Source organism: Phyllobates terribilis, unplaced genomic scaffold (assembly GCF_046119375.1).
Source record: "Phyllobates terribilis strain yellow unplaced genomic scaffold, ASM4611937v1 Scaffold_3__8_contigs__length_932513732, whole genome shotgun sequence".
In the NCBI taxonomy this organism is placed as follows: domain Eukaryota; kingdom Metazoa; phylum Chordata; class Amphibia; order Anura; family Dendrobatidae; genus Phyllobates; species Phyllobates terribilis.
In genome coordinates, this window is record NW_027362763.1 from 18154767 (window position 1) to 18174721 (window position 19955).

The 19955-nt window shown below is 43.0% G+C and overlaps 1 protein-coding gene across 1 annotated transcript in view; it reads right to left on the minus strand.

Moving 5' to 3' along the window:
• The window catches only part of LOC141258704 (uncharacterized), a 40871-nt gene that overhangs the window by 3630 nt on the left and 17286 nt on the right, over positions 1-19955 (minus strand). The window contains exons 3-6 of the mRNA XM_073673726.1: positions 11686-11835; positions 10973-11282; positions 10091-10167; positions 8255-8363 (exon numbers count right to left, since the gene is read on the minus strand). Coding sequence (XP_073529827.1) covers positions 8255-8363; positions 10091-10167; positions 10973-11282; positions 11686-11835 — 646 coding nt within the window. The remainder of the gene's footprint in view (positions 1-8254; positions 8364-10090; positions 10168-10972; positions 11283-11685; positions 11836-19955) is intronic.

The window sequence follows — 19955 nt, forward strand, 5'->3', positions numbered from 1 at the left end:
GATAAAACCGGACAGGTACGTTACCTTAATATGGTTATTGACCATCTAATCAAGTGCACAATATTAACAAGATAATGTGCTGAAATTGAAAGCACAAATCTCAGGCTGATATCATGGACATGACCAGAAAGTTTGTATGCTCAGCATAGCCCAGTCACTGATCCCAATTATGGACCCAGGAATTAGTGGAATGGATACAACAACAAAAAAAGCACAGCCATCAATCAGTATCTGTAATGAAGATCTCCAGGACCTTGTTGAATCCATTCCACCAAGACTTCAGGCTGATCTCAGGCAAAATGGTTTCTATCAAACACTGAAAAGTTGGAAGTGAAGAAGTGGCCTCGGGGTGCAGATAATTATCAATGAAACATCAGTCTGATCCTCATCATGCTGCCCACATGAGTTCCAGATAGAGACCGAAGGATGGAATGGAGAAACAGACGCTGGAATGTAGGTCTACCCTCTTCAGCAATACAATATACAGAAACTGAAGTGCAGATAATGGCAGCAGATCTGGGGACCGAGGAGTAAAATGTGACACATTCGGCTGTAACAGAAGCAGATGTTTCCTGAAGGATTGAAGAGCGACACAATAATGAGGGTCTGCAGGAGTAGTGACGCGAGATGGAGAGTTTGGCAACTTAATGACTGTATTTCAGCAAATGGAGTTGTGGACTTCAGGATTAATAGTGTCAATGCGGAGAAAGGCAGACAGACACTTCTCCATCATGTAATACCATCAGGTGGAGTCTGATTGGCTCCAAACTTATTCTGCAGCTGGACAACGACCCCCCAATATCCAGCCAATGTCATTAAGAACAAGGATTCCTGGGAGTGATGATCTGGCCTCACTGTTAGAACCCTCCTGTTTGTTTCTTCTATCTTGTGGTTTGCGGTCACGTGACCACCTGCCTTTATATTCCAGCTCCGCCCTTCTGGCTGTGCTGGACTTCAGTGTTTGACTGTTTCTCTAGCCAGGTGCTTCTGTGCCTTTCTCTGTCAGTTCGTTTGGTCCTTCTGGGACCTCTAGTACCTTTTTGTCTGTTTGTCTTTTTGTGTTCTGCAACAACTTCCGTTTAGGAGGTGTCCCATTTTTGTCCCAGTCCTTAGTTCTTTTAGGGACCCCTCCCTTAATTCTATAGGTCTTCGTTCAGATTAGCCGAGGACTAAGGCGGGTCTGTTCACTAGGAACAGGCAGCCCGCTACATCGTAGGGATAGCTTTCCCCTATCATTCCTTAGTACATGTTGCAGATCATAACACAAAACCCTGATCGCATAACATGCCATATGTCTGGGATCACATGTAAAGACAGAAGGATCAGCACAAGCCTCATACACAGAAGATCTGAGCTCAGTTCTCCAAGATGTTTGGTGCAATCTCCTGCTGACCTGCTCCATAACCTGTGTACAAGTGACCAGTAGTGAAGAAGGTGATGGACGGTCACCAGATAGTGATGATGGAGGCGATAGGCAGTCACTGGATACTGATGATGGAGGCGACGGGTGGTCACCAGATACTGATAATAGAGATGACGGGCGGTCACCAGATGCTGATCATTGAAGCAACAGGTGGATGGAATTTACTTTTTTCCCCTCAGTTACTGTGTATTTTGCTCCTTTAAAAAATAGGATTGTTAATGGTTTAATTTTATCAAGCATTCTTAATTTTGAGAATTATTTCCACACTTCCCGAAAACACTTGTGCAGAACTTTATATGAATCCATACAAATGGTTTTTTATGTTCTCCTTGTATTTATGTAAGTAGAAACACTGAAAAGACAATTGAGCGCAAAATAGGGCTTTAACTGGTTAAAATAAATGCAAAATAAAAGCGATTTTACGCTCATCTTAATAAGTTGCAACCTGCAACTATATGAAAGCATGTACCAGCTGCTGCACAACCGTGGATCAATAGACCAAAACTGGATGCAGTAAGGAGTTCAAACGGTTTTTCACTGCGCTGCTGGTCATTCACGTGGAAAAGAAGTCTCAAATCAAAAGATTCCAATAAGGATTTTTTATTTTTGTTTGTTACAAATTAAAAATCTATGCATTTCGAAGTCTCTCCAACTTCTTCATCACGATGGGGTATATAATAGATAAATCCTTATTGGAATCTTTTGATTTGAGACGTCTTTTCCACGTGGATAACCAGCAGCGCAGTGAAAAACCGTTTGAACTCCTTACTGCTCCTTGTATTTATGTGGGTTTCCTCCGGGACTGTTGGTTTCCTCCAAAGACTGATAAAGAATTGAGATTTTGAGCCCCAATGGGAACAGTAATGATGTCATTTCTAAAACTGTGGAATTAAAGGTGCTTGTCAGGGAAATATTGAGGAATATTGAAATTCTGTCATGAATATTGACCACTCTTCCCCTTTTGCTCAGCACAAGAGCCCCAATTAACACACGCCTGAGAAACAAATACACAAACAAATGCCAGCCAAGGAGTGTTATAACTTCGTTAGGAAGCAAGCATCTTGTCCCTGAAATACGCAGGGGGTAATTAAAATGCAGGCTTTCACTAATTTGCATGTATCCGTGAGGCTGCTTCCCGAGCCAAAAAGGAAAATTTGCAGACACGCTGACTCCGAAACGAAATATGAAATATTGTAAGGTCAATGCGTCCGACAATAACGGGACCTCTATCTTTAGAGATGAAAATCAACTAGGGAATGATAGGGATATTTTTCTGGCACTGAAAAACGCTACCTAGAGCTGTAGCGCAAAAACACCAGAATAGCAGACTGCAGCTATGTCTTGTGTGGTCTCTAAATGAAGATAAAATCATAAGGGAAAAAAATCGCGTTGTTTGCAAGCTTCTGTGATCAACGAGCAATGAGTTATTGCAGAAGTTAGCGTTTTTAATAAAAATGTACAGGCTGGAGACCGACTCACATGTCGTCACCACAGGGGGCGTGTGGCCAGATCTCTCTTTAGGTATAAGAAAACTCATGGACAGGACAGACTCCCTCATTGCCAGGGTGGATATAAGAATTATAAGCAACGGGTCGAGTTCGATAACACTCAAATCAACTGGGGAGCTCCTCCTCCACCTATGTTGATTCGTCCCTGCGAACTGTATAGTGTAAGTTGTCTAATTTTATCCTGTTTTATGTAACTGCTTATGTATCTTAATGTCTCCTTTGTAACATCCTTGTGTGTATATTTTTCCTAAACACTGCCTCCCTTTTGGATTAAATATAAAATTTAATAGTTCTGTTTCTTTTGTCCTATAAATCGCTCCCTCCCCTGAAGCCATACACGCTACCAAAACGCAGGCCTGTATTATATTTCAAATCTGGATGGTGGTGGCAGAGAATAATAATAATTGGGCTATCACGAAGCTGACAGTGACCGTACGGAGGGGGAGTAAACATGGATTCCAGGCTTTGGAACCCAGAGGTGTGACGCCATACTCTCACTGGCCGCTTGCCAACATCCATGTAGTGAATAGTCTGGATCGCGTGCTCAGGATTCTGGACGAAATACTGACAGCGTGACGGCACGGTGAGATATCGCATGATCTCCCCGGTGTCATCCCTCTGTGGTTATCTCTGACAGTGCTATAGAGGCAAGTGAATGAAATACTGTGGTAGATCGGCTCACTTGGTTGCACATAGAGGTGGACACAGAAGCACTGTCTCTAGAAGTCTTCTGCTGGGTTTATTAAAAGTGCAGCATAAACCAAGGTAATGTTAGCAAAACAAACATGGCCTTCCCGGCCTAACAAGAAAAAACAAAACATAACGTATGGCACAGTCCTTGTAGCTATGGGTAACTGCCCACTTCAGAAACAAACAACCCATTGTTTATCTTTCCTTCACATTACAAAGCAACTTCAGAGCTTGTGTCTCCAGGCCCTCCCCACACCAAATGCTCTAAAAGGCTAGGATTTTATCCTTTGACCTCCTCCCTTTCTACAGTATTTAATAATCCTAGCACTAAAGATGGCTGATTATCCCCTTATTTATTTTTGTGCTGGAACCTTTTTCTTATGTTTAATTACTGGAGCTAACAATCTCAGTGCTACAAATTTCCTATCCAGTACTTTGTCAGTGACATTGTCACATATCCCCACCTCTGCCCAAAGCCGTAGGTTTTGGCACCTTCAGTCACCAAACATGGAAGTCTAAACAGGGCATCTGCGTTACTGTGCACCTCCCCAGGCCTGTGTTCCACATGAAAGATGAAGACCTGTAGTCCTGAGTTTCAACTCTTGGAATGCCATCTCTGCTTCAAGAGGCCATTTGGCCATTGACATCTTCGTGCCCTTAAGAAGGTGGGTTAGGGGTGCGGCTATCATGTGGATACCCGGCTGACAGCGTCGCATTATTCCCAAAAATGCTCAAAGCTGTTCCTTTTAGACCGGTTTCAACCAATTTTGGACTGCCTCCACTTTATTCACTTGCACCTTTACTTTGCTTCTTCCAATGAGGCAGCTCAGGTATTTTTCCTTCTTTTTCCTAATGGCACACTTCTTGGGTTTATGGCAAACCCACCTTTCCTCAGCGCATCCAGCACGGCCTGGACCTTCTGCAGATGACTTTCCCAATCTGGGCTGAATATCACCATCATCGAGGTAAGCTGCGGCGTACTTTTTGTGAGGGGCTAAGATCCAGTCTATGGCCCTCTGGAAGGTAGCTGGGTCTCTTTGCAGGCCAAAAGGGCTTCTGATATACTAGAAGCATCCGTCAGGTATAAAAGAGGTAGTCTTCTTCTTGGCACTTTGCCAGTAACCTTTCGTTAGGTCCAGGGAGGTGAAGTATCTGAGCTTCGATATGAGTTGATCGTCGCAGGTTATCAGACACATGTCAAATGTAGCCCATTCCTTCGAAAACACCTTGTAGTGGGATTCGGGGTTTCTATACGGCTTTTGGTTCACCTGTACACGTGGTTCAGTCAGGAATCCATGTTCACCAACCTGCGTACAACTACAAAAACAGGTCCCGGTTCCGCTGCAGCAGTTCTTGGCACTGTTGTTTTTGGGCCGGTGACAGTGTTGTTTTTGGGCCGGTGACAGTGTCTCTGCCATGGTGACACCCTTAGTGTCCTCTTCTGGTCAGTCCAGCCCACATGGAGTTTCAACTTGGTTTCTCAGTTGTCCTGGCTTGACGGATAGCAACACGAGAGGATTTTGGAAGGGAGAGGTGGTAGCAGCTAACTGGTAAGTGGGACAGGACTTGCAATATTTTTGGATTTCTCAGTGATCTCTTGGCCAATAGAACCACTACCTGACTCATTATTGAGTCTTGTCCAGCCCCTAGTTGGCCAACCAAGACGTGTGAATGGGCCCTGTCCAACACCCTTTGTCTATAGGGTCCTGGTACCAATAATTGCTCCACCATCTCCTCCCTCATCTTAGTAACCCGGAATGATAAGTCCCCACTCAACATGAAATAGGGAAATCTGGTGTCAGCCCTTGACTTCTGTGCTATGGCGTTTATAACTTTTACCTGTCAAGAGTGTGTCAGAGGTGACAGACAGTCGCCCTGCAGTTGGTTGCAGGAGATCTCTACGTTTGGCATTACAGACATCTTCTTAGAGGCTGTCTCTAGGGCTCAGCGGCTACCTCCCTCTGGCTAATTAACTTCCTGGCCTGGGTGTATAAATAACTGGCGTGTTCTAGAGGGAGGTGCCGTAAAATATTCATTATTCCTTGTGAATGCTTAGCAAGAGCAGTACTTCGCCCTCTCTGGAGCTTGAGGACGTGTTTGTGCATTTGTCTTGAGTCATCTAAAGCTATGCACTTTTCCCTTGTTTGTTCTTCCTTGTTGTCTATAGTGTTTAGTCGAGATCGACTAGTACTCATCTCCTCCCTTCCCTAGCTTGAGCCAAAAGCCAGGAAAAGACAGGGCGAGGTACGCGTGTGGCGATTGGTTAAGAGCCAATACAGGGACGTTAGGGGAGACAGGGTGACACTAGATCAACCTAGAAGGTCTCCACTTTCCCCCCTTTCCCTAGAGTGTGGGCTCCCTTTCCCTTTTGTGTTGCACTAAGTCTTTCCCACACCTTGCGTGACATTACCTTACTGAATGCCTCTTTTATATTTAGGTCCCTATGTTGGTTAAACCCCAAATTTTCTCTAGTCACCCCTATCTCAGGAATGTCTGCCTCAGGGAATACTATCTTCACCTCTTCTCCCATTACACAGAAGGGAAACTCATCAGACTCTGGGGTTGGTGGGACTTTTTTAGCGACAACCCATTTCTTACTTAAGCAATTGAGGTCTCCGCCCCTCCCCCCACAAGTCCCAAAACAACGCAAAGTCCCGACATGATAATTGGACGCAACTAATCCTAGACCACGCCATCCTCATGGGAATCAGTATCTCGGGCCGTCTCAATGACCACTCTAGCCACCAGATAGTCTTTAGCAACCCCGTGAATGCAGCGGATGCCCTCTTTCTTCCCAGTGATCAATTAGAGAGGGAGTGTGTCCCTCATGAGGGTCACCAAACTCATTGAGTCCAGTAGTCCAGTCATTTTCAGGCTATTCACTTTTACAGGACAAGTTTGGGCCCCCCCGCCACACTACAAACTGGATAGTCCACACTGCAAGCTGGATATGTGTAGAAGAAACACCGCGTCCCATGCTACAGTCCATTTGCTCGGTGGTCAGGGTACAATGGGCAGCTGTATGACCTGGGCCGTGACATCTCCAGCAAACTACATCCCCCGATGAGGGCCTTAGCATGACCTCTGCCGCCCCCTTACATTTTGTACATCCCACCCCCTTTTTAACCTCCACCTCCCCAGTATGGAATGGGTTGCTTCTCCACGGACCCGTCGACCGCCTGATACCTTTCGACCAATCCAACCAATTCATCGTCGTTCCGGGGATCTGCCAGGGCAACCCAAGTTTGCATCAGGCTCGAAAGGGAGTGCACGAACCAGTCCATTACAACTCGCTCCACCATCTGCACTGGGGTAGAGGACTCTGGCTGTAACCACTTTTGGACGAGGTGCAGCAGATCAAACATTTGAGATTGAGGGGGTTTGTCACGGTGATATGCCCAGCGGTGGACCCGTTGTGCCCTGACAGAAATGGTCATCCCAAGCGTGCCAAAATTTCTGTTTTCAATTTTTCATTGTCTTTGGCATCCTGCAAAGCCAAATTATAGTAGGCCTTTTCTGGCTTTCTGGCTCTCCCGTTAAGTATGACGCCAGGACTTCCGACCACTCCTCTGGCGGAGTTTCTCTCAATCGGCGACCCTTTCAAAAAAACTGTTAAAAAGGTCTCTATGTCATCACCCGCGGTCATTTTCTGCAAGGCTCTCCCCACCCCCTTCCGGACAGAGAAATCAGCAGCTCACATTGGGGTCAGAGCCGTTGCCCTGCCACGAACCACCTCTGAGCACATCAATGTGCTGCTGCTGTTGTCGGCTCTGTTACTAGTACCTTTGCTACTGTTGCATAAGCAGCTTACTTGTCTCCTGTTGTGCCAGCTGTTGCTGCTGCAGTTTCTGCTCCCGATGCTGCTGCAGCTGTTGCTGTTGGAGCTGCTGCTGTTCCCGATGCTGCTTCAGCTGTTACAGGTGCTGGCTTTGGACCAGGTGCTTGATCAGCTCCTCCATTTTGTCTGACCGCTGTTCCATGCTCACTGCCGCCTTCACCCAGGACATGCAGTCTGTCCACAGCCATCACACTTGCGTCCTGCGGATCACAAACTGTGGTAGATAGGCTCACTTGCTTGCACAAAGAGGTAGACACAGAAGCGCTGTTTCTTTAACTCTTCTGCTGGTTTTATTAAGACTGCTGCATAAACCACGGTAATATTAGCAAAACAAACACGGCCTTCCTAACAGGAAAAACAAAACGTAACATATGGCACAGTCCTTGTTGCTACGGGAAACTGCCCACTTCAAGAACAAACAACCCAAGGTTTAGCCTTCTTTCACATAACAAAACAGCTCCAGAGCTTGTGTCTCCAGGCCCACCCCACACTAAATGCTCTAAAAGGCTGGGAATCTTTCCTCTGACCTCCTCCCTCTCTACAGATGTATAATCACCCTAGCACTAAAGATGGCCGATTAACCCCTTATTTCTTCATGTGCTGGAACCTTTTTCCTATGTTTAATTACTGGAGCTAACAATCTCAGTGCTACATATCTCCCCTCCAGTACTTTGCCAGTGACATTATCACAATACATACACACCACAGTCCATCAGTATTACCAGATGTGCTACTCTCATGTAGCTATGAGTTGGAGCTTCACCAGAAGACACCAGTGACCCCATTATTACATACCTGCGGTATCATCTCCTGGAGTCTCCTCCTTCACATCCCTCATACACGGCTGATCGTCCATCATCTGCTTTTCTTCATCCTCCACTTTAATATCAGTCAGATCTCCACCCTGATGTCACATATATAGCAGCTCAGTACAATACAACAGACATCACCGGAAACCCCCAAATCTCTCACAGCGCCCCCATATACACTACTGTTCAAAAGTTTGGGGTCATTTAGAAATTTCATTATTTTTGAAAGAAAAGACCATTTTTTTTTCAATGAAGCTAACATTAGATGAATCAGAAATCCACTCTATACATTGTTAATGTGGTAAATGTCTTTTCTAGCTGCAAACGTCTTGTTTTTATTGCAATATCTACATAGGTGTATAGAGGCCCATTTCCAGCAACCACCGCTCCAGTGTTTTAATGGTACATTGTGTTTGCTAACTGTGTAAGAAGCTAATGGATGTTCAGAAAACCCTAGAAAACCATTGCACAAGTATGTTAGCCCAGCTGAAAACGGTTTGGCTGATTTGAGAAGCTATAAAATTGACCTTCCTTTGAGCTAGTTGAGAATCTGGAGCATTACATTTGTTTGTTCCATGAAACTCTCAAAATGGCCAGAAAAAGAGAACTTTCATGTGAAACTCGACAGTCTATTCTTGTTCTTAGAAATGAAGGCTATTCCATGCGAGAACTTGCCAAGAAACTGAAGATTTCCTACAACGGTGTGTACTACTCCCTTCAGAGGAGAGCACAAACAGGCTCTAACCAGAGTAGAAAGAGAAGTGGGAGGCCCCACTGCACAACTGAGCAACAAGGCAAGTACATTAGTCTCTCTAGTGTGAGAAATCGAGGCCTCACAGCTCCTCTACTGGCAGCTTCATTAAATAGTACACGCAAAACGCCAGTATCAACGTCTACAGTGAAGAGGCGACTCTGGGATACTGGCCTTCAGAGCAAAGTGGCAAAGAAAAAGCCATATCTCAGACTGGCTAATAAAAGGAAAAGATTAATATGGGCAAAAGAACACAGACATTGGACAGAGGAAGATTGGAAAAAAGTTTTATGGACAGACGAATCAAAGTTTGAGGTGCTTGGATCACACAGAAGAACATTTGTGAAACACAGAACAACTGAAAAGATGCTGGAAGAGTGCCTGACGCCATCTGTCAAGCATGGTGGAAGTAATGTGATGGTCTGGGGTTGCTTTGGTGCTGGTAAAGTGGGAGATTTGTACAACGTAAATGGGATTTTGAATAAGGAAGGCTATCACTCCATTTTGCAACGCCATGCCATACCCTGTGGACAGCGCTTGATGGGAGCCAATTTCATCCTACAACAGGACAATGACCCAAAGCACACCTCCAAATTATTCATGAACTATTTAGGGAAGAAGCAGGCAGCTGGTATTCTATCTGTAATGGAGTGGCCAGCGCAGTCACCAGATCTCAACCCCATTCAGCTGTTGTGGGAGCAGCTTGACAGTATGGTACGCAAAAAGTGCCCATCAAGCCAATCCAACTTGTGGAGGGGCTTCAGGAAGCATGGGGGGAAATTTCTCAAGATGGTCTCAGCAAATTAACAGCTAGAAGCCAAAGGTCTGCAATGCTGGAATTGCTGCAAAGGAGCATTCTGTGCCCAAAGCAAAGTGTGAAGGAGAAAATTATTCTTTCTAATAAAAATCATTATTTCTAACCTTGTCAATGTCTGGATGATATTTTCTAATCATTTTGCAACTCATTTGGTAAATAAAAGTATCAGTTTTCATGGAAAACACAAAATTGTCTGGGTGACCCCAAACTTTTGAACGGTAGTGTAGATGTGGTGGAGGCGCAGGTTCATCTACCTGGTGACTCTCCGGACAATCCTGGGAATACAGAGGAGCCGGACATCTCTCCGGGGGATTTCTTACACTGAGGCCATCTGCAAGAAACAGCCGGACAAGAGATTGTTACATGGGATGATGGGAGTAGTATCTAGATGACCCTCTAACAGTCATGAACGTCCCCTCCTTACAATATGCTCGGCCATGAAATGTGTTTCCCCTACTACATCTATGACCTCACGAAGGAAGCAGGAGCCTGAGCTCGCTCTAAGGCTCATGGTTCTAGGTTCTAGGAGCAGAATGCCTCTACACTTGTACTGCCCTCAATTTTGGAGAATCCATTTTCTTGCTGAATAAGGAGAATGTAAAAAGAGCACCATCAGATTCAAATTTCACCACTAATAACTTCAGGTGCCGGAAGAAGTCAGAACCAAAAGTTGTTCAATTAGGGGGGAATGAGGTTTCTTCTTAATGTGAGTTTATGAATATCTCTACTTGAATGTGTGCAGTATGAGGCCCTCGGTGACGGTGAGAAGCTTAAGGTGGCGGCATGGAGCCGGAGGAGTCAGCATCACTTTATTGCCAGCATGGCATTCTCCTGTAGGAGCAGCTGTGTGACAGGCGCAAACCTCCGCTGCCAGGTACAGTTTCCTGTGACTCATAAGAGGATAGAAGGAGGCGCTGATCAGTGTACATTCTGCCCTTTATAGAGATGGGCGACCCCGAGACTGACACACTGCAGATGTAAGACCAGAACATGAGCCGAAACCGGATATCCTCTACATCACCGGCCATTGTACCCCTGAGTGTATGCCCTGTACATGGCGAGAGAGAGGGTCCGACAAGACCCCAGTGCAGCCTGTGCCCACAGTAATGATATATAATACACAAGTCTCCGCTTACCTGGTGATGTATGAAACCGGTGCTCCTCCACCACAACGTCCGAGTACAGATCCCGATGCTCCTCCACCACAACGTCCGAGTACAGATCCCGATGCTCCTTCACCCCAACGCCCAAGTACAGATCCCGGTGCTCCTCCTCCACCACAACGTCCGAGTACAGATCCAGGTGCTCCTCCACCACCACAAAGTCCGAGTACAGATCCCGATGCTCCTCCACCACAAAGCCCGAGTACAGATCCCGATGTCCTTCTACATAATCCCACTCCTCCATGGAGAAATAGAGAGCGAAGTCCTGACACCGGAGAGGAACCTGACAAACAACGAGACTGACATGACCCAAAATCCTCCAGTATATGACAGAATAATCTCCCAGCAGTCACCTCTCCACTCATCACCCAGAATCCTCCAGTGTATACTGTTTAAGCTCCCAGCAGTCACCTTTCTGCTCATCACCCAGAATCCGCCAGTGTATACTGTTTAAGCTCCCAGCAGTCTCCTCTCCTCACCCAGAATCCTCCAGTGTATACTGTGTAATCTCCCAGCAGTCTCCACTCCGCTCATCACCCAGAATCCTCCAGTGTATACTGTATAATCTCCCAGCTGTCTCCTCTCATCACCCAGAATCCTCCAGTGTATACTGTATAATCTCCCAGCAGTCTCCTCTCATCACCCAGAATCCTCCAGTGTATACTGTATAATCTCCCAGCAGTCACCTCTCCGGTCAGCAGCTCAGTGATCTTGCTTGTGAGTTCTAAGATTTTCTCACATATTGGAAAGTGTGAGGGTGGTTCTTTGATAGACTCTTGGACTTGAATGATAGGAGCCACACAGACTCTCAAAGTGTTCTTCATTACTGTGTAATCCTGTATATGAAGAGAAACAGGAAAATATAATGGAGATAATGATAGAAATATAGAAGAGTTTACCTCTCCGCTCAGCAGATAATAGAAATACAGAAGAGTTTACCTCTCCACTCAGCAGATAATCATAGAAATATAGAAGAGTTTACCTCTCCACTCAGCAGATAATGATAGAAATATAGACGAGTTTACCTCTCCACTCAGCAGATAATAGAAATATAGGCGAGTTTACCTCTCCACTGAGCAGATAATAGAAATATAGAAGAGTTTACCTCTCCACTCAGCAGATAATAGAAATATAGAAGAGTTTACCTCTCCACTCAGCAGATAATAGAAATATAGAAGAGTTTACCTCTCCACTCAGCAGATAATAGAAATATAGAAGAGTTTACCTCTCCACTCAGCAGATAATAGAAATATAGGCGAGTTTACCTCTCCACTCAGCAGATAATAGAAATATAGAAGAGTTTACCTCTCCACTCAGCAGATAATGATAGAAATATAGAAGAGTTTACCTCTCCACTCAGCAGATAATAGAAATATAGGCGAGTTTACCTCTCCACTCAGCAGATAATAGAAATATAGAAGAGTTTACCTCTCCACTCAGCAGATAATGATAGAAATATAGAAGAGTTTACCTCTCCGCTCAGCAGATAATAGAAATATAGAAGAGTTTACCTCTCCACTCAGCAGATAATAGAATTATAGAAGAATTTACCTCTCCACTCAGCAGATAATAGAAATATAGAAGAGTTTACCTCTCCACTCAGCAGATAATAGAAATATAGAAGAGTTTACCTCTCCACTCAGCAGATAATAGAAATATAGAAGAGTTTACCTCTCCGCTCAGCAGATAATAGAAATATAGAAGAGATTACCTCTCCGCTCAGCAGATAATAGAAATATAGAAGAGTTTACCTCTCCACTCAGCAGATAATAGAAATATAGAAGAGTTTACCTCTCCACTCAGCAGATAATAATAATATAGAAGAGTTTACCTTTCCACTCAGCAAATAGAAATATAGAAGAGTTTACCTCTCCACTCAGCAGATAATAATAATATAAAAGAGTTTACCTCTCCACTCAGCAAATAATAATAGAAATATAGAAGAGTTTACCACTCCACTCTGCAGATAATAGAAATATAGAAGAGTTTACCTCTCCACTCAGCAGATAATAGAAATATAGAAGAGTTTACCTCTCCACTCAGTAGATAATAGTAATATAGAAGAGTTTACCTCTCCACTCAGCAGATAATAATAATATAGAAGAGTTTACCTTTCCACTCAGCAAATAGAAATATAGAAGAGTTTACCTCTCCACTCAGCAGATAATAATAATATAGAAGAGTTTACCTCTCCACTCAGCAAATAATAATAGAAATATAGAAGAGTTTACCACTCCACTCTGCAGATAATAGAAATATAGAAGAGTTTACCTCTCCACTCAGCAGATAATAGAAATATAGAAGAGTTTACCTCTCCACTCAGTAGATAATGATAGAAATATAGAAGAGTTTACCTCTCCACTCAGCAGATAATGATAGAAATATAGAAGAGTTTACTTCTCCACTCAGCAGATAATAGTAATATAGAAGAGTTTACCTCTCCACTCAGCAGATAATAGAAATATAGAAGAGTTTACCTCTCCGCTCAGCAGATAATGATAGAAATATAGAAGAGTTTACCTCTCCACTCAGCAGATAATGATAGAAATATAGAAGAGTTTACCTCTCCACTCAGCAGATAATGATAGAAATATAGAAGAGTTTACCTCTCCACTCAGCAGAAAATAGAAATATAGAAGAGTTTACCTCTCCACTCAGCAGATAATAGAAATATAGAAGAGTTTACCTCTCCACTCAGTAGATAATAGAAATATAGAAGAGTTTACCTCTCCGCTCAGCAGATAATAGAAATATAGAAGAGTTTACCTCTCCACTCAACAGATAATGATAGAAATATAGGAGAGTTTACCTCTCCGCTCAGCAGATAATAGAAATATAGAAGAGTTTACCTCTCCACTCAACAGATAATGATAGAAATATAGGAGAGTTTACCTCTCCACTCAGTAGATAATGATAGAAATATAGAAGAGTTTACCTCTCCGCTCAGCAGATAATGATAGAAATATAGAAGAGTTTACCTCTCCACTCAGCAGATAATAGAAATATAGAAGAGTTTACCTCTCCAATCAGCAGATAATCATAGAAATATAGAAGAGTTTACCTCTCCGCTCAGCAGATAATAGAAATATAGAAGAGTTTACCTCTCCGCTCAGCAGAAAATAGAAATATAGAAGAGTTTAACTCTCCACTCAGCAGATAATAATAATATAGAAGAGTTTACCTCTCCACTCAGCAAATAATAATAGAAATATAGAAGAGTTTACCTCTCCACTCAGTAGATAATGATAGAAATATAGAAGAGTTTACCTCTCCACTCAGCAGATAATGATAGAAATATAGAAGAGTTTACCTCTCCACTCAGCAGATAATAGAAATATAGAAGAGTTTACCTCTCCACTCAGCAGATAATAGAAATATAGAAGAGTTTACCTCTCCACTCAGTGGATAATGATAGAAATATAGAAGAGTTTACCTCTCCACTCAGCAGATAATAGAAATATAGAAGAGTTTACCTCTCCACTCAGCAGATAATGATAGAAATATATAAGAGTTTACCTCTCCACTCAGCAGATAATAGAAATATAGAAGAGTTTACCTCTCCACTCAGTAGATAATGATAGAAATATAGAAGAGTTTACCTCTCCGCTCAGCAGATAATGATAGAAATATAGAAGAGTTTACCTCTCCACTCAGCAGATAATAGAAATATAGAAGAGTTTACCTCTCCACTCAGCAGATAATAGAAATATAGAAGAGTTTACCTCTCCACTCAGCAGATAATAGAAATATAGAAGAGTTTACCTCTCCACTCAGCAGATAATAGAAATATAGAAGAGTTTACCTCTCCGCTCAGCAGATAATGATAGAAATATAGAAGAGTTTACCTCTCCGCTCAGCAGATGATAGAAATATAGAAGAGTTTACCTCTCCACTCAGTAGATAATGATAGAAATATAGAAGAGTTTACCTCTCCGCTCAGCAGATAATGATAGAAATATATAAGAGTTTACCTCTCCGATCAGCAGATAATGATAGAAATATAGAAGAGTTTACCTCTCCGCTCAGCAGATAATGATAGAAATATATAAGAGTTTACCTCTCCACTCAGCAGATAATAGAAATATAGAAGAGTTTCTCTCTCCGCTCAGCAGATAATGATAGAAAGTCATAAGTTACTTACCAGTAACGGGATTTTTCGGAGACCATGACAGCACCACGAGAGAGGGGATCCGCCCACCAAGGACAGGAAACCTACAGGCTTAAAAGGGGGCGGCCCTCCCTCTCGCCTCAGTTTGGATTACAGAGCATTGAGAGGACCGCCAGGTTAGTAGACATAGCAAAACAATAATAAAAATAACATTTTTATACAACACCAGTAAGTGAGAAAAGGTTGTAATTAATAGATGACGCGTGCTCCCATAAGGTGAAGGGAGGGAATATAAGGGTGCTGTCATGGTCTCCGAAAAATCCCGTTACCGGTAAGTAACTTATGACTTTATCGGTCGACCATGACAGCACCACGAGAGAATTGCAGAGATGAAAAAGTCTAGGGAGGGACCACCGCCTGGAGCACCCTTCTCCCAAATGTGAGGTTGAATTAAACACCAGAATCCAGTCTATAGTGCCTATAGAAGGTAGATGGAGAAGACCAGGTAGCAGCCTTACATATGTCTTCCATCGAGACACCAGTCTTCTCCGCCCATGAGGTTGCCACCGCCCGGGTAGAGTGAGTCTTCAACCCCTGTGGCGCTTCCTCACCGCTGGAGACATAGGCTAGAGTAATAGCCTCCCTGATCCACCTAGCTATGGTGGATTTAGTAACCTTAAGCCCCTTCCTCACCCCTTGGAAGGAGATAAATAAGGAACTATCTTTCCTGAAGGCCTGGGTAACCGACAGGTACTTAATCACACATCTTCTAACCTCTAAGGTATGGAACTCTGCTTCTTTTTGGTTACTTGGATTAAGACAGAACGAGGGAAGTATTATTTGCTGGAGTCTATGGAAACGGGAAACTACTTTAGGGAGATATCATAGAATCATAGAATGGTAGAGTTGGAAGGGACCTCCTGGGTCATCTGGTCCAACCCCCTGCTCAAAGCAGGATTCACTAGATCATCTCAGACAGATGTCTGTCCAGCCTCTGTTTGAAGACGTCCATTGAAGGGGAACTCACCACCTCTCGTGGCAGCCTGTTCCACTCATTAATCACCCTAACTGTCAAAAAGTTTTTTCTAATATCTAATCTGTGTCTCCTCCCATTTAGTTTCATCCCATTGCTTCTAGTCTTTCCTTGTGCAAATGAGAATAAAGATGATCCTTCTACAATGTGACAGCCCTTGACATATTTGTAGACAGCTATTAAGTCTCCTCTCAGTCTACTTTTTTGCAAGCTAAACATTCCCAAATCCTGCAACCGTTCCTCATAGGACATGGTTTGCAGACCAGTCACCATTCTGGTCGCTCTTCCCTGAACTTGCTCCAGTTTGTCTATGTCTTTTTTAAAATGTGGTGCCCAAAACTGTACACAGTATTCCAGATGAGGTCTGACCAAAGAGGAGTAAAGACCGATAATGACTTCACGTGATCTAGACTGTATGCTTCTGTTAATACATCCCAGAATTGTATTTGCCTTTTTTGCTGCTGCATCACACTCTTGACTCATGTTCAGTCTATGATCTATTAGTATACCTAAGTCTTTTTCACATGTACTGTTGCTTAGCTCTATTCCTCCCATTCTGTATATGCTTTTTTCATTTTTATTGCCCAGATGTAGTACTTTGCATTTTTCCCTGTTAAAAACCATTATGTTGGTTGCTGCCCACTGCTCCAGTTTATTTAGGTCTTTTTGAATCCTCTCTCTCTCTTCTCTAGTATTAGCTATCCCTCCTAGCTTTGTGTCATCAGCAAATTTAATCAGTTTACCCTCAATTCCTTCATCTAAATCATTGATAAAGATGTTGAACAATACAGGTCCCAGGACGGAGCCCTGTGGTACCCCACTTGAGACATTCATCCAGCTAGATGTGAAGCCATTTACAACCACCCTTTGAGTCCGATCACTAAGCCAGTTATGAATCCACCTAACAGTTGCCTGGTCCATTGCATACTTGGTCATTTTTTCAATAAGGATGGTGTGAGATACTTTGTCAAATGCTTTGCTGAAGTCAAGATATACTATATCTACAGCATTTCCCTGATCCACCCAGTCAGTGATTCTGTCATAGAAGGAAATTAAGTTAGTCTGACATGACTTGTTAGTTACAAACCCATGCTGACTCTGGTTAATCACTTCATTCTTATCCATGTACTTACATACATGTTGTTTAATAATTTGTTCAAAGATCTTTCCTGGTATAGAAGTCAGACTCACCGGCCTATAGTTCCCTGGGTCCACCTTCTTCCCCTTTTTGAAGATAGGAACAACATTTGCTCTTCTCCAGTCTTCTGGGACTTCTCCTGTTCTCCAAGAATTTTCAAAGATTATGGAGAGTGGTTCTAAAATTTCTTCTACGATCTCCTTCAGTACTCTGGGGTGTAATTCATCTGGACCTGGAGACTTGAACTTATTTATGTTAGCTAAATATTCCCTCACTATCTTTCTGTTTACAGATAACTTGGATTCCTCTATTCCTTTAAAAGGACAGTGAAGATCAGTTGATGTTACATTTTCTTTCTGAGAGAAAACAGATGCAAAATAGGAATTAAAAAGTTCGGCCTTCTCAACATCCTCTCTTACCATTTCTCCATTTTCATCCTGTAAAAATCCTATAGCATCTTTGACTTTTCTTTTACTTTTGACATACCCCCAAAATCCTTTTTTATTGCTTTTGACATCTCTTGCAAGCCTTAATTCATTGTCAGCTTTAGCTAACCTGATACGTGCCCTGCAGGATCTGCAGACTGCATTATAATCTTCTTTAGATATGCCTCCCTCTTTCCATTTAATAAACTTTTCTTTCTTTCTTTTTAGCATGTGTTTAAGTTCTGTGTTCATCCATCCTGGTTTCCTTAAATGCTTCCCATTCTTCCTACTTTTCGGGATTGTTAACGATTGTGCTTTGAGAATCTCATTTTTAAAAATTTCCCATCCTTCCTGGACATTTTTGTCCTTAAGGACATCCAGCCATTGGATCCCTCCTATTCTCTTTCTGAGTCTCTTAAAATCTGCCTTTCTAAAATCTAACCTTGAAGTCTGAGTCTTCACATGTCTTCCTCCTCTAGTTATCCAAAATTCTATAATATCATGATCGCTGCCTCCTAGGGTCCCAGCCACCTTTACCTCTTCAACCATTTCCTCCCTGTTTATAAGGATTAGATCCAAAGTAGCAGATCCCCTTGTTTTCTCCCCTACCTTTTGGAAGATAAAGTTGTCAGCAAGAGAGGATAAGAATTTGCTTGACCTGTTAGTTTTACTTGAGAGAGATTCCCAACAAATGTCTGGATAGTTGAAATCTCCCATGACCACTACGTCATATTTTTTGGAGAACTTGGTCATTTGATACATAAAGAGTTCATCCATATCTTCAGCTTGCCCAGGTGGCCTGTAGTAAATGCCTACAATGGTGTCCTTTCCGTTGTTCTCTCCTTGTATTCTTACCCAAACAGTTTCCACAGAACTCCCAGTCTCTGAAGCTTCAATCTCTGTGCAGATATACGCTTTTCTAACATACAATGCAACACCTCCTCCTCGTTTATCAAGTCTGTTTCTTGCAAATAAGTTGCATCCTTTTATTCCAATCATGTGTATCGTCCCACCAAGTTTCAGTGATTCCAATGACATCATATTCCTTTTCCTGCATTAGTAGTTCCAATTCTCCTTGTTTGTTGCCCATGCTTTGTGCATTTGTATAAAAACATTTTAGTTTGTGATTGGTTTCTCTTCCTCCCATATTTTTATTATTTAAATAGTTTTGTCTTTGTTCTTCCTTTCCACTTCCAGTAGCAGAGATCTCAATAGTATTTGTCAGCTGTATGGCTTTTTCTGGCCTTTTGCTTCCCTTCCCACATTGTTCTAGTTTAAAGCTCTTCTGATGAGTGTAGCAAGGCGACTTCCAAATACACGTTTTCCAGTCTTCGTAAGGTGCACCCCATCTCTAGCAAGTAGTCCATCGTATAGGTAATTCATTCCGTGATCCAGAAATCCAAATCCTTGTAGACGGCACCATCGACGTAGCCAGTTGTTCACCTGTAGAATCTTATTCCACCTCATTGTTCCATGGCCATCCACTGGGAGGATGGATGAGAAGACCACCTGCGCTCCCAATTCTTTCACTTTCTTGCCTAAGTCTTCAAAGTCACTGCAGATGGTTTCCAGGTCCTTTCTTGCGGTGTCATTTGTCCCCACATGTATTAGCAGGAATGGGTAGTGATCTGTAGGTCTGAAGAGTCTTGATATCCTGTCAGACACATCTTTAATTTTTGCTCCTGGAAGACAGCACATTTCTCTTGAGGTTATGTCTGGTCTGCAGATAGCGGCCTCTGTTCCTCTTAACAGGGAATCCCCCATGACCACCACTCTCCGTTTTTTCTTCTTCACAACATTCTTCTTTCTCCATCCAGGAGGATTCTGAGGGCTTACAAGGTTATTCATTGCTGGCAAAGTCTTATTTTGCTGTATTTCTTCATGGTTCTCCTGCGTGAGAGCCTGGTACTGGTTCCTGAGCAGTATAGGTGCTGACTGCCTCTCGATCCTCCGGCTTCTGTGGGTCACATGCTTCCATTCCTCTGTTTCGTCAGGTGCAGTTCGAATTTCTTCTCTTTCTGAATCATGAAGAGATAATTCTGCTCTGTCTAAGAACTCTTCACCTTCCTTAATGATTTTCAAGGTAGTTAACCTCTCTTCTAGATTTCGCAACTTTTCCTCCAACAGGGACACAAGCTTGCATTTCTGGCATGTGAAGTTTGGCTTTTCCACTGGCAAGTCTGTGAACATGTAGCAGGATATGCAGCTCACCAAATGGCTCCTGGACTCTTCCATGTTCTTATTGTTAATGT